Here is a 21,471-nt window from a genome sequence, read left to right as displayed (position 1 = left end):
TATCCTTGGGGCGGTATCTTTGTCCGGCCGAGGGGGCAGTGGAAAGTCCCGCCACTGACTGAGCTGAGTCCATTGCCGAGCGGCACTTTCTCGTAGTATGCCCGGTAGACTAAGTAATCTACGGGGAACTGCAATTGTGTCAGGGTCGCAATAAACCTGGCCGAGGTGCCTTCATACCTTACTAGAGTCTGTGGTCATTGGGGGTTCTCGTCAGGTTTGCTGTGTCAGCTATCTGCAGAGCTGGGACCGCACACAGAGGGAACACACGCACGCAGCCGAGTGATATCAACATAGGAGCAAGCAGAGCACCACACCGGTAGCATCTGACAACACTGGTGACCCCGACCGCTGATCTGGTGAGTAAGCGAGCTGTCCGCTGTAGGAACCGCGATCTAACATGGCAGAAAACTTCGAGCTAGGGAACCCCCTGATCCCCTCCCTTATGATCCCCACGGAGTTTGATAACTCGTGGACCCGCTGGATTGCCAGTAAGGGGGGTCTATATGAATTTAAAAAAGAGAGTGGGGGGAAATGGACTGGCATATGCAGAGCGATGGTAGAAACCGAGGCTCTGAGAAACAGTAATAAAAGTAAAAAAGCAAGAATTTTGCAACTCATGTCTATGGCAGTGAGATGGCTCAGACAGCATGCTGGCATGCTGGCCAAACAAGTCATAGAAAAAACAGGAGAAGTAGAAGAGGTAACCCGGGCAGTCGAGCACTGGAAAGCCCAAGCTCTGTTAGCAGGGCAACAGGCGGTCCAAACTCATGATATGCTCGAGCAAGTCAAGCAGGAAAATAAAAAATTGGAAACAACTGTAGAAAACCTGCAGAAGCAAAAAGTGCCGTCCCCTGGGGTTCAGCGTTCTTCAAGTGCTGTTACAGTGCCTGAGGAATGGGGACAGAAATGGAAACAGGTGGCCCTTGCCAAGTTAAAAGATGGAACATGGGACAGTTGGGATGGATGTTGCAATGGGGACATGTGGAATGACTCTGTTAAAACATACTGTCATGACCCATGGGCAGGGGCTACTGCACCGCAACCGCCACCTTATGATAAAAGCCAGGTTCCAGTTAAACTTAAACTGAGACCTAGACTGGTGCCTGTCAGAACGGGACAAGTAAGTGCACAGAAGGAAAGAGTAGCAAACAATACTTTCACAGAATTGGTAAATCAGATGAAGGAAAATATGGAACAGTTCACAGAGCACATTAGGAGACAGGACCTGCGACTCGATCGCAGGGCACTGAATAAAAAAGAATTTCAAAGTAAAAAACCAAAATTAAGTGGGTTAACACCTAGAATTAATGCATTAACACATGGAGTTGCCCAAAACCAGTTAACTGCAGCAAAAAAGGGCACTCCCGCCATCCATCTGGCATGCACACAAAAGCAACAGACATTGGGGGAACAAATTCAGGTTTTACAAGAGCAAGTAACTACCCCCATTCTCCTCTCAAAGCCAGGATAAAAACCAGGGGCGCGGTTCCTAACTGGGCAGGTTCCCAACTGCTTTGACCCACGGAACCACACTCTGCACTCATATCTGAAAATAGAACCTTCTTTCTCAAATATTTTTACATATCGGTTAAGTTTTGTCCTTTATATGTTTTCTTAGTTTGCTAAACTTGCTGCTGCTGCCAGTACTTTCAAATACCATGATAGAGTTAATCTCTCTTGGCTCAGGTCTCGCTACCTTCCTAGGTTGCTCTTCACCCCCCCCCTTTCCCCCGCCTCTCCTCAATTCTGCTCTCTCTCTCTGTTTTAAAAGGTAAAAGTTATAGTTTTTACAGAAACCTCCAAAAGATACAGCAAATAAAACAAGAAACAAAAAGAAAACAAGGTAAAAACTTTACTTTAAAGAAATCCAGTAAATTAAGTATTTTAACCCTTCAGGAATGCAATAGCTGGAATTATTCCTAACTTTCTTGAAGATATGGTTGCCAAGCAACAGAAATGCACACTCTGCTTCTAATCCTAACCACTCACTAATATTTGAAACATGGGCTTTTCTTATTTCCATATAGCAGAGTTTTAAAATAATGTTAAATATAAAGTAATGCAAAATTCCTTGTTACCAAATTAATATAATACATTTGGCAAATAATATATTTTTAACAATTTATGTAACAAGTTTTAAATAAGGTAATAATTTGTTTATTCAAATATAACCCTTTTCATTTTTTATTTTTGTTTCTTACTTTGTATAGATATGAATAGAATTCTGGCGCCATTTGTTGTTAATTGTAAGTTTGTCCTGTATGTCATGTGTGTTATATGTTGTGTGTGTCACGTGACTATTTTTTATTATTTTTATTTTGTTGCAACAAAAGTCAATTTTATACCCTTTTAAAGATTTATGTATATGTGGTACCACACTATTTTAAAATCATGGTTGGGGTATAATCATAGTATTATTAGCACCAATTTTTTGTGCAAAGTTCAAAAAAGTTTCAGTTACAAATATATGTACATATATTTCTGCCTCAACAAATAATGCAATTGCAAACAAAAAATATTCTCTTATCAATCACAGTTTTGTTTTGTTTAAGATTTTTTTTAAATTTATTTGTTATTCAAAGAAAAAATGTAAGGGGAAACCTCAACATTAAGGTAAAAGTAATATTAACAAAATGTTAATTTCTTGTTTGGGCTTTTTATAAACTTGTTTGCACTTTTAAATATAGTTATAAGAATATCATAACCAAAATGTTTTAAAACAACAATTTATGCATAAAGCTAACCAAACAATTTGAACAGGTTTCCACCTTTGGCTCCCAAACATAATAAAGCATCATGAAAGTATACCCTCTGTTAACTCCTTTGCTGAAACAAATTGTTCAGCAAGGGAAAGCAATACACCTTCTCATGGAAGATTGTAAGCATTTATTTTAGCCGTTAAGCATTACATTTCATATAAAATTATTAGTAATGCACTTCAAATGAAAATGAATGTCTATACAACAATTGCAAAAGTATAGCTTGTGTTATAAAAGGCTTGGTCCCTATTACATTGTTCTTATTACATTGTAAACAAACTAAGTTAAACTGTGTATTAAGTTTGGGTTACTGAAAACAAAAACAAACAAACAAAAACCCTTTATTATGTTAACTAACTAGCTGTTTAAGTTGCATCCCACAGACCAAAGACACCAGAAAATATCACACCCTGAAGACACCAGAAAATATCGGTATATAGCAAAGAAACCCCCAAGCATCAAGAAAAGAAAAATGAAGTGCTTTATAAAGAAGAGACTGGTTAAATACACCTCTATCTACCATATATGGACAATTAAGTTAACAATCAGCTAAAAAACACTAGCTGGACCAGGATAATCCATCATTTAATTTCAACTTGGTTACTATGTAAAAACAACTGTATTATTGCTGTACTACTGTATTATCATTGTACTGCTGTATTATTGCTGTATTGTATTATTGCTATACAACATGTACAATGTGCATAACCTTGCTAAACTGTTTAACCAACACACAGGTAAAAATCAACAAACGAATGGCAGCAAACAACATGAAGGCAAAAAAAAAAAATTGGTAAAGAAATTGAGTTATACAGTAACTACAAATTGGGTAAACAAATTCCCTGTTCGTACCAGTCATAATTTGGGTTACTGACACTGCATCCTAACTAAGGCACATGTTATTCAAAACAATCTTGTTCAGTGTCTGGGTACCAATACTACATCCTGACACAGCACTATTTAATAAATTGGTTACTGTCCATTCAGTAGGTTCTCTGGAAGACAGCATCCATCAGAAACTACTGGTGTATCACAGAGCCGTGCAACCACTGGAACAGAGAAGCTAGCCACTTCTATTTCCTGCCCAGTAAAGCTTACCAGAGGGTGACAACCAGCCATAAGGGTAACCTATAACATGAATGGACAGTACTGTGTAGTAACTAATTACAATATATTTATAGATAAAGGCCTCAGTGGTAGTGGCACTACTCCAAATTTCTGTTTTTCTTCTCATATACATAGCACTGTGGGACACACTATCACAATCCCTATCCCAGTATTTCAAAACACTCAGCCTACTACTAATGATGAGACAGGTGATAATTGGAATTGCCCTAATAGGAGTGTATTTCTATCTGTGGCCTTGTCTACACTACGAGAGTACTTCGATTTTAGTTAATTCGACTATGTGGAATCGATATTACTAAGTCGAACGTGTGTGTCCACACTAAGGACAGTAATTCGACTTTGTGAGACTTTGTGAATCCACACTAACGGGGCAAGCGTCGACATTGGAAGCGGTGCACTGTGGGCAGCTATCCCACAGTTCCCGCAGTCCCCCCTGCCCTTTGGAATTCTGGGTCGAGCCCCAAATGCCTTCTGGGTAAAAAAATGTGTCGAGGGTGCTTTTGGGCGCCTGTCGTCATCCGTCCGTCACTCAAGCCCTCCCTCCCTCCCTCCCTCCCTGAAAGCGCCGGCGGGAAATAATTTCGCGCGCTTTTCTGATTACTGACAGCGCGGACGCCACAGCAGTGCGAGCATGGATCCCGCTGCGACCATCGCTGCAGTTGTGGCAGTTCTCAACGCCTCGCAGCTTCTCCTCCATCTGTACCAGAGGCAGCTGCAGATCAATCATGAGAGGAGGCTACGGCACTACCGTGACGGCATGAAGTCGGACACTAGCTCCGACCTCTCTGAGAACATGAGACCCAGCGCCCAGGACATCTCGCTGTCACTGGGTCTTGTTGATACTGTTGAACGGCGATTCTGGGCCCGTGAAACCAGCACGGAATGGTGGGACCGCATAGTGCTGCAGGTCTGGGATGAATCCCAGTGGCTGCGCAACTTTCGCATGCGGAAGGGGACTTTCCTCGAACTGTGTGAGTTGCTGTCCCCTGCCCTGAAGCGAAAGGACACCCGGATGCGGGCAGCCCTGACTGTCCAGAAGCGAGTGGCCATAGCCCTCTGGAAGCTCGCAACGCCAGACAGCTACCGGTCCGTCGCTAACCAGTTTGGCGTGGGCAAGTCTACCGTGGGGGTTGCTGTTATGCAAGTAGCCAGGGCAATCGTCAAGCTACTGCTATCTAAGGTAGTGACCCTGGGAAACGTTGAGCTCATCAGAGATGGCTTTGCCGAGATGGGATTCCCAAACTGCGGTGGGGCTATAGATGGGACTCACATCCCTATCCTGGGACCGGACCACCAGGCCAGCCAGTACATAAACAGAAAGGGATACTTTTCCATGGTGCTGCAAGCACTGGTGGACCATCGGGGACGTTTTACCAATATCTACGTTGGATGGCCTGGCAAGGTTCATGACGCTAGGGTGTTCAGGAACTCTGGTCTGTGTAGACGGCTGCAGGAAGGTCTTTACTTCCCGGACCACAAAGTAACTGTTGGGGATGTGGAGATGCCTACAGTCATCCTCGGGGACCCTGCATACCCGCTAATGCCCTGGCTCATGAAGCCCTACACTGGCGCACTGGACTCAGGGAAAGAACTATTCAACTACCAGCTCAGCAAGTGCAGAATGGTGGTGGAGTGTGCTTTTGGCCGTCTCAAGGGCAGATGGAGAAGCCTACTCACTCGCTGTGATCTCAGCGAGACCAATATCCCCATTGTGATAGCTGCTTGCTGTGTGCTCCACAATTTGTGTGAGAGCAAGGGGGAGACCTATATGTCAGGGTGGGAGGTTGAGGCAAATAGCCTGGCTTCTGATTACGTCCAGCCAGACAGCAGGGCGATTAGAAGATCACAGCGGGACGCACTGTGCATCAGGGAGGCTTTGAAAGCCAGGTTCCTGACTGAACAGGGTCTCCAGTGACTTTTTACTTTGTGGACACAGATGCTGAACCTGCCCCCGTTTCTTTACCCAGTTACTGTTGACTATCCTTCCAAGTTACATACCCCCTTCCCCACCTTCCCAACAAATAAAATCTGTTCTGTTAATGAACAAGGTTCTCTTTTTTACTGTTTTCGCGGGAATGTTTTAAACCGGGGACGCAGACTGTGGCGGGGGGCGGGCTTACTGTTTTGATGCAAATGATGCTTCTAAAGTCCGGGAATGACAGGCTCCGCAGTGCTGCATTGGTTGTTTCAACGCAGCCTGCCAGCAGTCCTGGGCGGGACTGGATGTATGTGTCGGCCAAGTGACTTTCTGGCAGGGGGCGGAGGGTAACAGATCCCCTGCTGCGTGGCTCTGTGATCCAGGATAAGGACCGCGGCATAGGATCTCTAACTGCCCTCCCCCGACACAAAGTCACAGATCAACCCCCTCGCACCCCAGAACAAGAAAACCGCCTCCCAGACTGACCAGGGTAACTGGTGACTGTGCTGTGTATGTGTCCTGATGCTGGACCTGCCCCCGCCTCTGTAGCCTGCTACAGGTGACTGTCCTGTCCAAGTAACAAACCCCTTCCCCCCCTTCAGACAGAATCCCCTCCAAAAGACACTCTCGGAAACAGTACTTAACAGAAACAGATGTTTTATTACGAACCGCACATGAAAAGGGGGGGGGGAAGGAAACTTGGACATGGGCTAGTGTGAGATGGGTAGGAAAGGACTTTTCAAAGTTTGGAACGAGAGCCTTCCATTGCTGCAGCAGTGTGCAGTGGCCGACTGACAGTTTTAACGGCCCTTGCCGCCCCTCCTTCTTTGTACTTTTGGTGAGGGGGGTGTGGGACTTGGTGGCGGGGGAGGGCGGTTAGAGATAGACAGCAGCAGTGCTCTGTCCTCCTGCCTCCGGTCTTGCAGAACATCCACTAGGCGCCGGAGCGTCTCCGTTTGCTCCCTCATTAGTCCAAGCAGGGTTTGAGTAGCCTGCTGGTCCTCCTGGCGCCACCTCTCCTCCCGTTCCATGACTGCTCTGTGCATTTGTGACAAGTTCTCCCTCCACTGTGTCGTCTGGGCTGCCTGCTCTCGTGAGCACTCCATAAGTTCATAAAACATGTCTTCACGAGTTTTTCTCTTCCTTCTTCTAATCTGCGCTAGCCTCTGGGAGTGTGATGCCAGGCTGGGTTGGGAGACAGTCGCAGATGTGTCTGTGGGAATGGGAAAAAGGGAGTAAATTCCTGAGACAGATAAATGAAGTTGCTAACAAAGAGCATAGTCTTTCTCTGTGAACAACACCATGCACTGCACCTTTCACATGCGCACTCAGGACAAGGTCGAATTTTCGGCCCTCGCCTTATGTGTCTGGGGTCCTGCAGTTGCGATCAGAGAAGCGTTGCAGGACACCTCTACTTCTGCTGCGGGAAAACATGGTAAGCCGTAGACTTGTGGCAGCTTAAACATGTAATAGTAGCACTGGGCTCCTTTCGCACTGAATGCAAGGCCACTCTCTGCTGGCAGCAATCAGGGAAGCATGAGCTCTGCCCCTGTCCCACCACCTCGCGGCTGTCCCCGGGAAAGATCCCTGTATGCTGCCCCTCTGCCGCCTCCACCGCGTGGCTGTAAAGCAGTCCAAATACTAACATTCCCCTCCCTAATTTAAAGCAGGGCGTCATGTGTGACATAACCCTCATGAGGATCTCGGAGACCGAGAGGGGAAGGATGCTGCGTGAATGCATGCAGAGGCCTGGGCCATATGCCGCCATGCTGTGCCGCGCACTGATCCCTGACTACCTCATGGACTCATGGCGTGGGAACGTGTGCTACCACGGGGGACCAAACAAGATTGCCCTGCCGTTGAACCTCGTGCGCATGCTGGAGCGGTACCTCCAGGAGAGCTATGCGGAGCTATCCCAGGAGGACTGTCTGTCCATTCCCGGGCACATTGACCGCCTTTTCCTTTAAGTTGAGCATAACGGACTACAGAGTGGAGGGGCCGTGTTGTGGACTAATCATGAATATCCGGACAGTACTTGATTTTCTATACATAGTTAGTAGTAAAAAGTTTACTAAGCCAACTAAATCATGAACAACAAATTACTGATATAGTTATTATTCCTGTTTTGTTATAAATAAAAGTTTCTATGTTTAACTGAGTGACTGAAAAGCCCATTCTTAACAATATAAATATTCCACTTATGTTAAAATGAAATGTTTAGATGTTTAAAGCACTCACTGCTTGATCCTTCCCCTGATTCGGTGTCCGGGGTAAGGGCTGTGGACGGTTGGTAGGGGATCTCGGTAAGGGTGATGAAGAGCTCCTGGCTGTCGTTGAAATCAGCGGTGCAAGCGCTGTCAACTGCCTCGTCCTCCTCATCTCCTTCCTCATCTTCCCCGTCACCTAACATTTCCGAGGAGGAACCGGCCGTGGACAATATCCCATCCTCGGAGTCCACGGTCACTGGTGGGGTAGTGGTGGCGGCCGCACCTAGGATGGAATGCAGTGCCTCGTAGAAACGTGATGTGTGGGGCTGGGATCCGGAGCGTCGGTTTGCCTCTTTGGTTTTTTGGTAGCCTTGTCTCAGCTCCTTGATTTTCACGCGGCACTGCGTTGCATCCCGGCTGTATCCTCTCTCTGCCATGGCTTTAGAGATCTTCTCATAGATCTTTGCATTCCTTCTTTTGGAGCGCAGCTCTGAAAGCACGGACTCATCGCCCCACACAGCGATGAGATCCAAGACCTCCCGATCAGTCCATGCTGGGGCCCTCTTTCTATTAGATTGCACGGCCAACTCTGCTGGAGAGCTCTGCATCGTTGCTAGTGCTGCTGAGCTCTCCATGCTGTCCAAACAGAAAATGAGATTCAAACTGGCCAGACAGGAAAAGGAATTCAAATTTTCCCGGGGTTTTTCCTGTGTGGCTGGTCAGAGCATCCGAGCTCTAAGTGCTGTCAAGAGCGTCAACAGAGTGGTGCACTGTGGGATAGCTCCCGGAGCTATTACCGTCGATTTCCATCCACACCTAGCCTAATTCGATATTGCCATTTCGAATTTAGCGCTACTCCTCTCGTTTTCGAGGATTACAGAAGTCGAATTTAAAAGAGCTCTATTTCGAACTAAGTAGCTTCCTGGTGTGGACGGGTGCAGGGTTAATTCGATGTAACGGCGCTAAATTCGATATAAGCTCCTAGTGTAGACCAGGCCTGTGTCACCAAAGTAAAAGGGCCAGAGTACAACACCAGACTGGAAAAACATGGTTATGCTTGACTATAAGGTGGTATCATATGTACACATACATACTATACATATATGCCCATACACACTACAAATATATATGCCATATTCATATAATTGATATATATTAATTATTTGGGAGTGCCTCTAAGGCTCAATCATAATACTACATTCCTCAGTCATGGTCCTGGGCCTAACATTCCCAGGCCCACCATAAGGGACTAAAAAATAATTGAAAAATAAAATCTGTCTGCCAGTCGTACGAGGGAATGTGCAAACTAAACAGACGGATGGGGCATGAGTGTATGGATGGTAAAACAAGGTAACCACATAACAGTGTTTAGCCCACTGGGTTATCCTCAGTCCATGCATTATGCTTTTCCAGGACGATGGGTAAACATCCTCCCTGTAAAAAGACAAAAAGTGGGGGAATGTAGTAAGAGGAGGCCCTGAGATATAAACCTTGGTATCAGAGGCCCGGTATGAGGCCTAAGGCCTGAACTAAAGTAATGGTCAAGACTCTGCTAACATAAAGCAAAGTTAAGCTGTGAGCCAGAGGCAGGCCCTGCTCACAGAAGCTGGCAGGAAAAGGGCTGATGTTGCATAGATATATATTCATCTAGAAAAGTTAAAGTATAAACATGGTACCGAGACATACCATACAGGAACATTCCACAGATAACATGGAACAGGCCGACCCATCCCAATGACAGGGGCAAAAGGGTAAAATGATGGATAAAGTTGTTTTGATCGAACCAACATGTACAAGGTGAGAGGCGGCACCTTACTACGTAGAGGGGTTGCACCTCAATACGTCAGGAGTGATGTATAACTTGTTTGTACCTGTGTATAAGAATGTATCCCTGGGGCGGTATCTTTGTCCGGCCGAGGGGGCAGTGGAAAGTCCCGCCACTGACTGAGCTGAGTCCATTGCCGAGCGGCACTTTCTCGTAGTATGCCCGGTAGACTAAGTAATCTACGGGGAACTGCAATTGTGTCAGGGTCGCAATAAACCTGGCCGAGGTGCCTTCGTACCTTACTAGAGTCTGTGGTCATTGGGGGTTCTCGTCAGGTTTGCTGTGTCAGCTATCTGCAGAGCTGGGACCGCACACAGAGGGAACACACGCACGCAGCCGAGTGATATCAACATAGGAGCAAGCAGAGCACCACACCGGTAGCATCTGACAACAATGGCCACCCATCTTTTGCATCTTTCATAGATCTGAGCAAACAAATAATAAATAAAATTAATAATCTCAGGAAAGCGATGTCTGAGAAGAGTCCAAAAGGTCCATATCTCTATTCACAGTTCCTTTATTTAGCAGTAGGTGGAGCCAGAGAAAATTTCTAAAGTACCCTCCATCTTCAAGAGTTGCTATGTGAATGTCAGTAACAGACAGGCCTGGCGCTTCCACTAGGCGACCCTAGGCGGTCGCCTAGGGTGGCAGGATTTGGGGGGCGGCATTTTGCCGCCCTCGGCGGAAATTCAGCGGCGGGGGGTCCTTCCGCTCCAGATCTTCGGCGGAAATTCAGCGGCGGGTCCTTCACTCGCTCCGGGACCCACCGCCGAAGTGCCCCGAAGACGTGGAGCGGAAGGACCCCTGCCGCCAAAGACCTCAGGCCCCCTGAATGCTCAGAGGAGGAGCGCTGCCGCCTAGGGCGGCAAAAACCCTGGCGCCGCTCCTGGTAAGAGATATGGATAATCTGAGGAGTGCAGCAAAAAAAGGCTTTTATTACAAGACAAGGCATCTAGAAAGTAAAGATGAGACCAGATTCATGACTGCATGATGACATAAGTTAAAATAGTTCAAATATTGCATAAACTGTATTTTTGGAAGAACATCAAGAGAGGAAGGAAGCAATATGTAGGTTATTGCCATAGTATGAGTGTTGCTGTGGCTATATCAAAGGCTCTTTTGTGTCATCACACAGCACAGTTAACAAAGCTCATGACAGTTTTTCCTTATTTCTTATAATTCACATTTAGTAGCTCTAGCATTACTTTTGGAAAATAAAAACGATTTTAGCAGAAATTATCAACAGCATCAATGATAGAAAAATATATTATGACCAGATGGAATTATGAATAGATTCCTGTTGGAAACCTCTGTGATTAAAGCATCAGCCAGCACTCCTGGCAGTGACACAGACTGCTCACATTCTCTCTGGTGCCAAGATCTGCACAGCACAGGACATGTGGAGAAGATCAGTTAGGGAGTCAGTGTTGACTCCCTCATACTCAAGATTTCTCAGCTGTGGCCCCAGTATAAAGTTGGAGTAGTCCCTAGTTTGCTGTAACTTTCACCACCTCATTATGGCTCCAAGGGACCATACACAAGCTGAAATTTGGCACAGCATAAGCACACTTTAACCTCAACATGTCCTGGGGAAAGAGGCAGTTAGCGGAAGAGCTGGCCATACTATTTTATGCCTACGCTAGGGGAATTCTTTGCTGGCCATTGAAGAACTGTTCCAGCTCCAGCACCATGACTGAGGCAAAGAGGAAGAGAATTTGGCCTATAACCTTTCTCTGCCTAAATTTCATTATTAACCAATGATGCACACCTACCTACCTACAAGGGTTTTTGTTAAGCTTAATTCATTAATATTTCTAAACAGCTTAGTTTCCTCAGTTGGAAAGTGCCATAAATGAGCAAAGTCTTATTTTAAAGAAAAGACCATTTGTGGTAATGTGTAGCTTAATTTATAGGATAGGTGTCAAGAGCACAATGTGGGCACCTTTAGGGCTTTTTATGAATTTGAATTAATAAATAAAATAGTCATTACTGAAGTCATTGGTATTTTTCTCTTTAATTGATAGTTTTGTTGCTTTCCAGGATTATAAGTATCAGTATATGTTGTTTCCACTGGCTTTGCACTTCCCATCCCAGTTTCTGATGGCCCTTGCCTCTTCCACCAAGCATTCCAAAGTGATCCTTAAATCTACAATGCAAAGTTCAGCAGCACTTGGAATCTTGAGTAAACATTAGCCAGTCAAATAAACCTCTCTGCTCCTCCCTTCTAACCCTGAAGGTATGATATATAGACTGTACATGCACATTGAAAAGTTAATGAATGATGGGTTTGGAGAGTATTAAAAATACAGCTTTATTAAAATACTTGTTCTTTATTAACTATAAAATGGCTATATCTGGTCCTGCATATTCAAGTATTTTCAATTTGAAATTGATAAAAATAGATGGATCTTCTCCCTTCACCATTTATAGCAGGCTGTTAGGAGACTTTTTTCGTTTAATGTTTTGTTGTTAATGTGGTGGTTGTAAACATCCTTCCAGTTATGGGGGAAAGCTTTCACAAAGAGGAACGTCTTGCAACATATCCTAAAGGTGGCTAGCCTTTCGATTAGTTTAATCTCCTCTGAAAGTTTGCCCACAGAAGATCCTTTTGAATAAGAATTGTTTATCTCTAGCTTCAGTGTCCCAGAGGTGTGTTGCTTTTTTGGTAGATTGTGGCTAGAGATGCAGTCAGTGACACAGCTTGGACCTGATCCGTTAATGATTTTTATTCTAACAGCAGAAATAGAAATAGACTGGCAGCTGGTCTAAGGACTGGATCACAGAGACTGTACAGCAGTCCTTCCTGATGAGGAGCCAGGTTGCTACATTCTGCACAATATGGGTTTCACAGTCGGCGTGAGATATAGTGCATTACATTAATCCAGTCTGGAAGTGATAAATGTCACTATAGCCAGGTACTCATTTGGGTGGAAGGGGGAACATTTTATAGCAAGCTGGAGGTGAAAGAAGGCATTTTTTTGCCATGAAAGTTACCTGATTACGTAGCCTCAGAAATGAGCCTTAGAAGTGTCACTTCCTTGACAAAGGGCAGCTGGCTTTAAGGAGAAGACAATATCCTGGCTAGTTTTCCTGAAAGCATTTCTCCCCAGCTCCCCTTCTGACAAATATTGCCTCAGTCTTTACCCAATGGCATTTAAAGCCACCCTGTTCTTTCAGGAACTGAACTCTTGTAGGCACTGTAACAACCTTATAGTGGCACAGGTGGAATCTATGGAAAATGAGATACATAACTGAGTGTCATCAGTGGTATTGTTGCCAGTGGAGCCTATGGTATCCCACTAACTCTCCAAGTTGTCTTTTGTAGAGATATGAAGAAAAGGAGAGACAGAATAGATGCCTAAAGGGCACTAACAAGGAGGGCATGCAGGGAACAGAAACAGATATCATCCACCACTCTGAGTCCTGTTGGAAAGGAGCAGATGGAGTCACAGTAGTTCTTTGCCATCTATGTAATTTAAAAAAAAAAAAGATTAAGAAAGGGGAAGGAACACAATCCTTCTCTCCCCCCCCATGTTAATTAAATAAGAACAAGAAAGCTTACATGACACGAATTCTAGTTTTAAACTGGAAACTAGAATAAACTTGGCAGCCATTCTTTGATACAAATATTGGAGTGACCCTTTCTGTCTTATGAATGGCAGGCTTCTTCTCATCTTCAGACCATATCTTCTTTTCTGTCAGATGATGGCTGCTGCTTCACAGGGTTTGCAGGGTTTACAGGGTGTGCAACATGTCACCTTCAAGAACCCTTAGCACTGATGGATACAGGGCGGCATACATAAAACCTTTAACTCTCGGGAAAGCCTTGGCTTCGGCGTATACTATCCTTACTGTGAAAGAACAGAAGAAACTTGAAATATACAACAAATCTTTTCCCTCCGTATCCCCCACACTGCTCTTGCATCTGCAGACTTGCTAAGATTTTTGCCTTCTCTCAGTGAAGTGGACCAAAAGCATAACAGCTCTTGTTGTTTTGTTACCTGGAGGTAAAAAAGAAAGGCATGAGTGTGGTGGTCATGGTAGCTCTTAATGGGATTATGTATGCATTCCCGATTTAACATCTCTGAAAGCCATGTTACAAACAAGTTTGTGGAAGGAAGAGGCCTTTAACTCCCTCCTGGAAAACCAGGCTGCAAAAGTTGTTCTTTCAGTTTTGTTGTGCAGGCACTTTCCCTTTTATGTATGTATGTACGTACGTACGTACATATGTATTTGTTTACTACTTCTGCCTGGTGCTATTACAGGCCCTGAAGATATGGTCTCCATCCTGTATGTTAGCAAACCTTTCCTCTGGTCACTCCACTTCCTCCACTCATTCATTAGGGTTTCCTGCTATCTTGTCTAATTGTTGCAAAATAAAATCTTTTAACCACTGCAGATTCTTGTATGATCCTTCTCTTCTGTTAACTCTTCTTATAGGTGCTACACAGCTTTGGTATGTTTTTGCATCTTTTTCTTAAGGTAGTGACCAGATAGCCCCATAGTTGGAAGGCAATATCAATTGTAGGATATCGTTTGCCAGATAATTATTTCCCCCTTTCAAGTAAAATAAAAATAATCTTAAAAACAGGTGCATGATGTGTAATTTGGGCTATGAAGCATTATAATCCAAGTTAGGTGCCTCCAGCTGCCCCCGACTCCAGAATTTGACAAGACTGCATTTGAGTTTGCACAAAGAGAATCAGACAAAAAAGCAAAGCAAACAAAAACCTAGCACAAAAAGCTGTGAAGGTGCCACACTCTGCACCTACTGCTGAGGTTCTGCTGTTGTTGCTGGTGAAAGGGTGGCAAAGAGGAAGCAATGGTTAAGGCGGCTGGAGACATTGTGAGCTCCTGCTCACTCGCTCTTTGGGTATTTCTCTGACTTTCCTGCTGGGAAAGTATTGGTTTTTGGTCAGGGTCGACATTTGGAGTTTCTTGAAAAGCCCCCTGCTCCCTGACTCTGCAACTGGTGGTCTCTGAGTGGCTTAGGTAGAGGAAGGAGGTGACCATTCCAGCTGTCTTTTCTCCAGATCTCAGGACCCTTTTTTAGCATAGACTCTTTTTGCTTTCTGCTCCATGGGTTGGAATAGTTAGTAACTAAAAAATACTATGTGCCCATTTGAGCCCTAAACCCTCAATCCTGCAATTGACTCCATTCATGTTGTGATCAATGGGGCTCCACATGGGTGCAGGGATCATCATCTGCCTGTGCAGTTACTGGCGCAGATCCATGCCCTAAATTTTTATGTAATATGGAAGAAGTAAATTTAAATAGTGAATTAAAATACAGGTGTCCTCTTGCTTAAAAATCTGACATTTTGGTTGAAAAAAATGATGATCAGACATAGGCCCTGATCCTGCAAACATTTACAAACATGATTAACTTTAAGTATGTGAATAGTCCCATTGACTTCAGTGGCCCCAATCCTACAACTGACTCTGCATAAACTCAAAGCAGTCAGTTGCAGGATCTGAGCCAATGGGACTACTCATATGCATAAAGTGAGCATATGCTTACATTTTTGCAGATTTAAAAGTCCTGAAGCTCATGCCTCACAGCTTAAAAAGTGGCTGAAAGAATATTTTTAAAAAATTGTAAATAAGAATAATTGCTTCAGCAGTAACATTCTGAATGACAAGTTTCAGCCTTGTTAATTTTTATAATATAAAATATAAAGCTCTTGAAAAGCAAGGAGAACAACAGAACTGCTGACACGGTATGAACAGCACCACTAGCTAGCCCATTGTCTGTTCTGCCTCCAGTCCATCCATATACTGGAAATTTACAATGCCCCCATCTCAATCATTAGGAAAAACTGACTGACATTTATTATTGTGACATTTTTTTATACTCTGGGTTTCGTTGGTGAATATTTTAAATCATAACCAGTCCTCACTGAAGGAAGCTTGCAAGGTAACATATACAATGCTTTTGGGGGTGGAGTCCAGGTTTTATTTTAAGGGTGTCAGTGATACCTTCCCACACCAAAGCAGAATCACAGAAATGTAGGACTGGAAGGGACCTCCAGAGGTAATAAGTCCAGCCCCTTATGCTGTGGCAGGACCAGGTAGAAATGTTCTTAGGGCCCAGTCTCCTATGTTTTATGTACCTCTTTACTGTTGTCCTTGGTTGGTATTTTGTCTAGGCAAGGAGTACAGGATAGGGCCTTTTGTTGTAGTTATTTTTTTTCTCTCTGAAGAAGTTCTAAGGTGTCCATCTTCATAGCTGTCACACTGAATTGTTGTTTGTTGTCATTATAAATGTAACCGTGCAGATTGCCAGTGCCAGTGGCAGGCACTTAATACATAAAATACTAATACTGTTTTATCCTTAACAGCAGGGTCAGGCATTGTTCTTCTTTCTCGGTGGGTAAGAGGTTAAAGACACGAAGAAGGCAGTAAGAGCACCCAGGGGAGGCCACTCTCTTTCCAGAATTAGATGAATACTGTATCTGATGCTGATCCTACACCGTGAGGGCAGAAGGGAGGGTGCAATGTGGATGAGTGCCTAATGGTACCAAATGGGGGGAATCTGGTGAGTGTTGATCCTACCCGGTGGGGGTAGGCTAATGGAGAGGGGGGAGAATCTGGGTAAGTGCCTCATGCTACCTAGTAGGGGCGGCTAATGTGGGCATTTGGGTGAGTGCCTGATGCTACCAGCTGGGGGCAATAGGGTGATATTTGGGGGGTGCCTGCTGCTCCTAGCCGGTAAGGTAAGGCTGAGTGGAAGGGGCGGGGGTGGCTTGGCTAGTGCATTGTTTTCCTTCGGGGTGGGGCTTGTTGTTGCCGGCTCTCTGCTGACCCTGCCCCAAACCAGCTGCAGCACCGGCTAAGGGGAGGGGGGGAATAATGTAGCTCCTGCTCCCCTTCCCTGCACGCCGGGTCCTCGGGCAGCCGCAGCAGAGCCGAGCTGGGGCTGGGTTCGCCGGCCGCCTCCTGCAGCGATCGCTCGGCGCTGCCTGCTCGCGGGGCTCTGCCGCCAGGCCCGGGGCAGCGAGTCGGGTCAGTGGGGCCGCCGCCCCTCGCCCAGGTGAGTAGCTGGGCTGGGTGGGGGGAACTCGTCCCCTGGCTGTTGGCGGCGCGGGCTGCGGCCACGGGCTCCCCGGCGGCGGGCGGGGGTGGAGCGGGGAGGAGAGCAGGCCCTGCGGCCTGACTGGGCTTTGTTCCCCGGGCTGAGGCGGCGGGGCTGGGCTCCCTTCTCCCGGAGGGACGTGCTCACCAGCAGAGCAGCCCTGCTCGCTAGGGGCGGGAACAGCGATGCTGGGGTCCCCTCCCCAGGCTCCCAGCCGCTTCTCTCGGGAGCCGGCGGGAGTGGCTCCCAGGTACCTGGGTGTTTGCTGACACCCCCCATGCCCCGGGGGTGGGGGGTGACGAGCCCTAACAGCCCCCCCCCACCTCAGGGTTAGCTCAATCCCCGCAACAGGTTCGAGGACTATTGGGTTTGTGCCTGGCCGGGGGCTCGGGGAGGCGCCCTGTGCTGCGCGGGCTCCCCCGGCACTGCTGCTGCGGCTCTCCTTTGTGTTGTCACGTACCGAGGCGGCTGCTGTGGAGGGACCCCGGCCCCTTCCCGCTGCGGCACCCTCTGCTTTGCACGAGCACCCGGCCCTTTTCTCCTCCCCGGCCCATGTTGCTGTGTGCACTGCACGGCTTTGTACCCTGCCACTGCCGGGTAGACTTTGCAAGGGGAAAAGATGGTGGTTTTGGCAGAGGGAAGCCTCCTTGGGAAGAGGGAAGGCTCCGGAGGAAAGGCGCCAGCATCCTAGGGTGCAGAGATGTTTAGTTTATTATGGGGGGGGGGGGGGGGTTCACTGTCCCTGATTTGTACAGCTGTTGGTAAAAGTGTAACGAGGAGGCTCTGCCTGTGGGGTCAGTGCCTTGGCATCCCGTCCTGCTGGCTTCTGGAAGCTAAAGCAGGAGCTATGGTTGCCATTTCTTTGATTTTGACAGGTCCATTGTCTTGCAATTTTGCCTTTTCCCCCCTTCTGATTGTACTGCATTGTGCTGCCCATTGAGAGGTTTATAGAGAGGTTGTTAGCCAGAAATGTGTGGGAAGGACATATTCTAAAGCACTCTCTTCCGAGTATTGTGTGTGCCCGGAGGAAGCTCTTTGGTGGCAATCTTATGAATGGAGATAATCACTGAAGCACAACCCTCTGTTTTTTTTTTTTAAATGAGCAAAAATTTGGTATTGCTCATGTGGACCCACGAAATGGCACAAGACTGAGTCAGTGGGCAATTTTGTCAGCTCTTTTGTCATCTCTCCTCCCCAACCCTTAAGAAAATACAATTGGTCATTGCACTGATTGCAGTCCTAAAAATGCAAGTGTCCTAATGATATCTGCAAAGGTGAAATGTTGACTTTGTTCGCATTAAAATGCAAATAAATAAATTAAAATTATGATTGAATAAATATTTAATTCCCTTTCCCCCTTCTTGTTTGCTATACATCTTAAATGTAATGCAACAATGTGTACCATTATTGTGTATGATAGCAGCAACTCCACAGGCAAAGCTATATTGCTCTTCTGACACCCTAGTGAGGACTCTCCTTTTAAACTGAATAATTTATTTTCTAGTTCCCAGCTGGCATTGTCAACCCTGAGCAGTCATTATTGTGAGAAGAAAAAAGGGAGGGGAAATGGGGTGGGAAGGGTGACCTTAGGGTGAAACAGACAAAAGTTTGGTTGGAGAGGCCTAATTCAGGAATGGAGGTGCCAACCATGAGATGGAAAAAAAGAACTGTAGACAGCTGGAATATAAAATTTCTCTGCAGTGATGGATGTGCAGAGTCTGCAGAATCCTACAGAGAATGAGGGGAATCTGCATTGCAATGTACTGCCTCCTGCAGAATCACATAAAACAGCCCTTGCCAGCTAGCTTGCAAAAAAAAATATTGATCACAGTCTTGGAAATCCGAACATCCTGGCTCTGTATGTTACAGTACAAGTAGGAAACTTTCCCTGAAGACTGGGGTGGCCTAAGTCATCGTTTCTTGCTGAATCAAAAGTTTCATTTAATTCATTTAAGAAAATGAAGCTTTTGAGTCCAGATAGTTGTGAAGATAACCTTCATTGCATGAACCAAGGTGGTGCTGTCTTCCTGAGTCTGTAGCTAGTTTCATTGTTGTTCAGTTCTTGGGAGTCTCAGTGAAATAGACAGGAAGCAGGTCAATTTCAGCTAACTACTGCTTGGGAGATCTCTGAGCAGCAGCAGGGAGGGCACTGGAGATATTATTTGGAAAGGGGAGCCAAAAAACAGTGGTAGAGAATCCCAACACAATCGTCACACAACAGTCAGGAGTCTGCAGGGTAGGGGAGAGGGAGGAAAACTTTTCCCTTCCAGCTGCAAAAAGTAGGCTGGGGAAACCTACACATTTATCAGCTAGATTCAGATAGAATTGGTAGAGCCTCTGAGCAGGTCCCGAAACCAGCACTGTCCTAAGAATCCCACCATCCACCCTTCTTTGAGCAGCTTAGGTGGGGGGCATTACAGCTGCCCCTGGATCTGTAGAAGTGTGTACTTGCGTTCCCTGCATCTGCCTTAGTCATCTGACTAGAAAGTGTCCAGTAAAATTTTTTTCAAGCCTTGCTATGAGAGAAGTTGATGTTGCATTTGGGTGTGTGAGAAACCTAAGGAGCTTATTTAGATTAATCACTGGCCTTGTGTCTAGGTATGACAAATACAAATTGTCAAGGCTGCTTCCCCACTTTGAACTTTAGGGTACAAATGTGGGGGCCTGCATGAAAACTTCTAAGCTTAACTACCAGCTGAGATCTGGTCCGCTGCCACCACTCCCAAAATGCTAATTCCCTTCCCTGGGTAGCCTTGAGAGACTCTTCACCAATTCCCTGGTGAATACAGATCCAAACCCCTTGGAACTTAAAACAAGGAGAAATTAACTATCCCCCTCCTTTCTCCCACCAACTCCTGGTGGATCAAGATCCAAACCCCTTGGATCTTAAAACAAGGAAAATCAATCAGGTTCTTAAAAAGAAGGCTTTTAATTAAAGAAAAAGGTAAAAATCATCTCTGTAAAATCAGGATGGAAAATAACTTTACAGGGTAATCAAACTTAAAGAGCTCAGAGGACCCCCCTCTAGCCTTGGGTTCAAAGTACAGCAAACAGAGATAAACACTCTAGCAAAAGGTACATTTACAAGTTGAGAAAACAAAGATAAACTAACATGCCTTGCCTGGCTGTTTACTTACAAGTTTGAAATATGAGAGACTTGTTCAGAAAGATGTGGAGAGCCTGGATTGATGTCTGGTCCCTCTTAGTCCCAAGAGCGAACAACCCCCAAAACAAAGAGCACAAACAAAAGCCTTCCCCCCCCCACAAGATTTGAAAGTATCTTGTCTCCTTTGGGTCAGGTGTCAGCCAGGTTACCCAAGCTTCTTAACCCTTTACAGGTAAAAGGATTTTGGAGTCTCTGGCCAGGAGGGATTTTATAGTACTGTACACAGGAGAGCTGTTACCCTTCCCTTTATAGTTATGACACAAATCCATGCTTTTTCTTTCTTTCTGTGCATGTGGGGGTACTCCACCACCACCATAAGACACTACCCATCATATTGAAGTATTTGTCAAAGCTTTATTTTTTTTATTTGAAGGGAGTATCTTCTGATGCCTTGTGTTCTAACAAAAATCTTGAGTGGAATTTGTAATAATCAGGTTTCTTTTAAGGCAATGACTGGTCCAGTTTAAAGTCACATCTCTTCTCTTTTCTTCCCCACACTGTTCCCACTTTGCTTTGCTATTTTCTTTCTTTGGGGCGATCAAATTTCATGCTCTCTGTGGATCACCTCTAGCTGAAAATATACTACAAGAACAGTGGTTCTCATTGCTTTCCCACTGCTTCCGGTGCTGCCTCAGGAGCATAGCCTGCTAACTGTAACCAATGCTGATTTCTACCATATGTTTTGATACAAAACATGCGATTCCTGCAATCCCACAGTCAACTTAAATCCCTGACTTAAATGTGTATGAATATATAATAGAAACTTTGCCCCCTCCCATTGTGTAAGTTGTGACATTATATAAATCCTCGTAACAAGGTTTCTAAATGATACTGTATATTAAAAGCTACTAAAAAAGTACTGTATGTTCAAATTAAACTTTCATTTAAATCCACAGAACCCAGGAAGCTCTGAGTAAAAGCTCAAACCTACATCCTTAACACATCCCATTGTATCTGGATACTGCAGCACATATGGTAAGTAGTAATGTAATATCCATAGTTTGATTCAGAAATTTGATAATTAAAATCTTCATTCAAAACTTGTGTAGTTCCCACCCATGTTAGAACACAGGGCATCAGAACATATCCAGGCAATGGATGTAGCCGGAGAGTCAAGAAAGGTATCTCAACTGCAATTCAGAACTTCCTTATAAAGGTTTTAATGGGTCTACAGGTTCTTGAGTTTTGTGGAACATATTTTCAAATAGTGGCATTTTTAAAAACCAAACTTCAGATATGTAGTGTACATTGTGTAGTTCAGTTTAACATCTTAGTTCATTTGATTTGTATAGTGACTTCCATAGAAAAGTTTCCCAGAATGTTGCTGTTAGTGATTAGTCTCTACAGTACATGTGAATACAATGATGGTTACAGTATCTAATCCTGGTACTGA

The 21,471-nt window shown here is 45.2% G+C and overlaps 1 protein-coding gene across 1 annotated transcript in view; it reads left to right on the top strand.

Annotated features, from left to right (window-relative positions):
• The first annotated feature begins 397 nt into the window (after window positions 1–397).
• SESTD1 (SEC14 and spectrin domain containing 1) overlaps window positions 398–21,471 on the top strand; it is a 139,901-nt gene continuing 118,827 nt past the window's right edge. The window contains exon 1 of the mRNA XM_065413701.1: window positions 398–1,268. Coding sequence (XP_065269773.1) covers window positions 398–1,268 — 871 coding nt within the window. The remainder of the gene's footprint in view (window positions 1,269–21,471) is intronic.

This window comes from Emys orbicularis, chromosome 11 (genome assembly GCF_028017835.1).
Source record: "Emys orbicularis isolate rEmyOrb1 chromosome 11, rEmyOrb1.hap1, whole genome shotgun sequence".
Classification (NCBI taxonomy): Eukaryota; Metazoa; Chordata; order Testudines; family Emydidae; genus Emys; species Emys orbicularis.
Note: the sequence above shows the minus strand (reverse complement) of the source record. Positions and strands in the feature narration are given on the sequence as shown.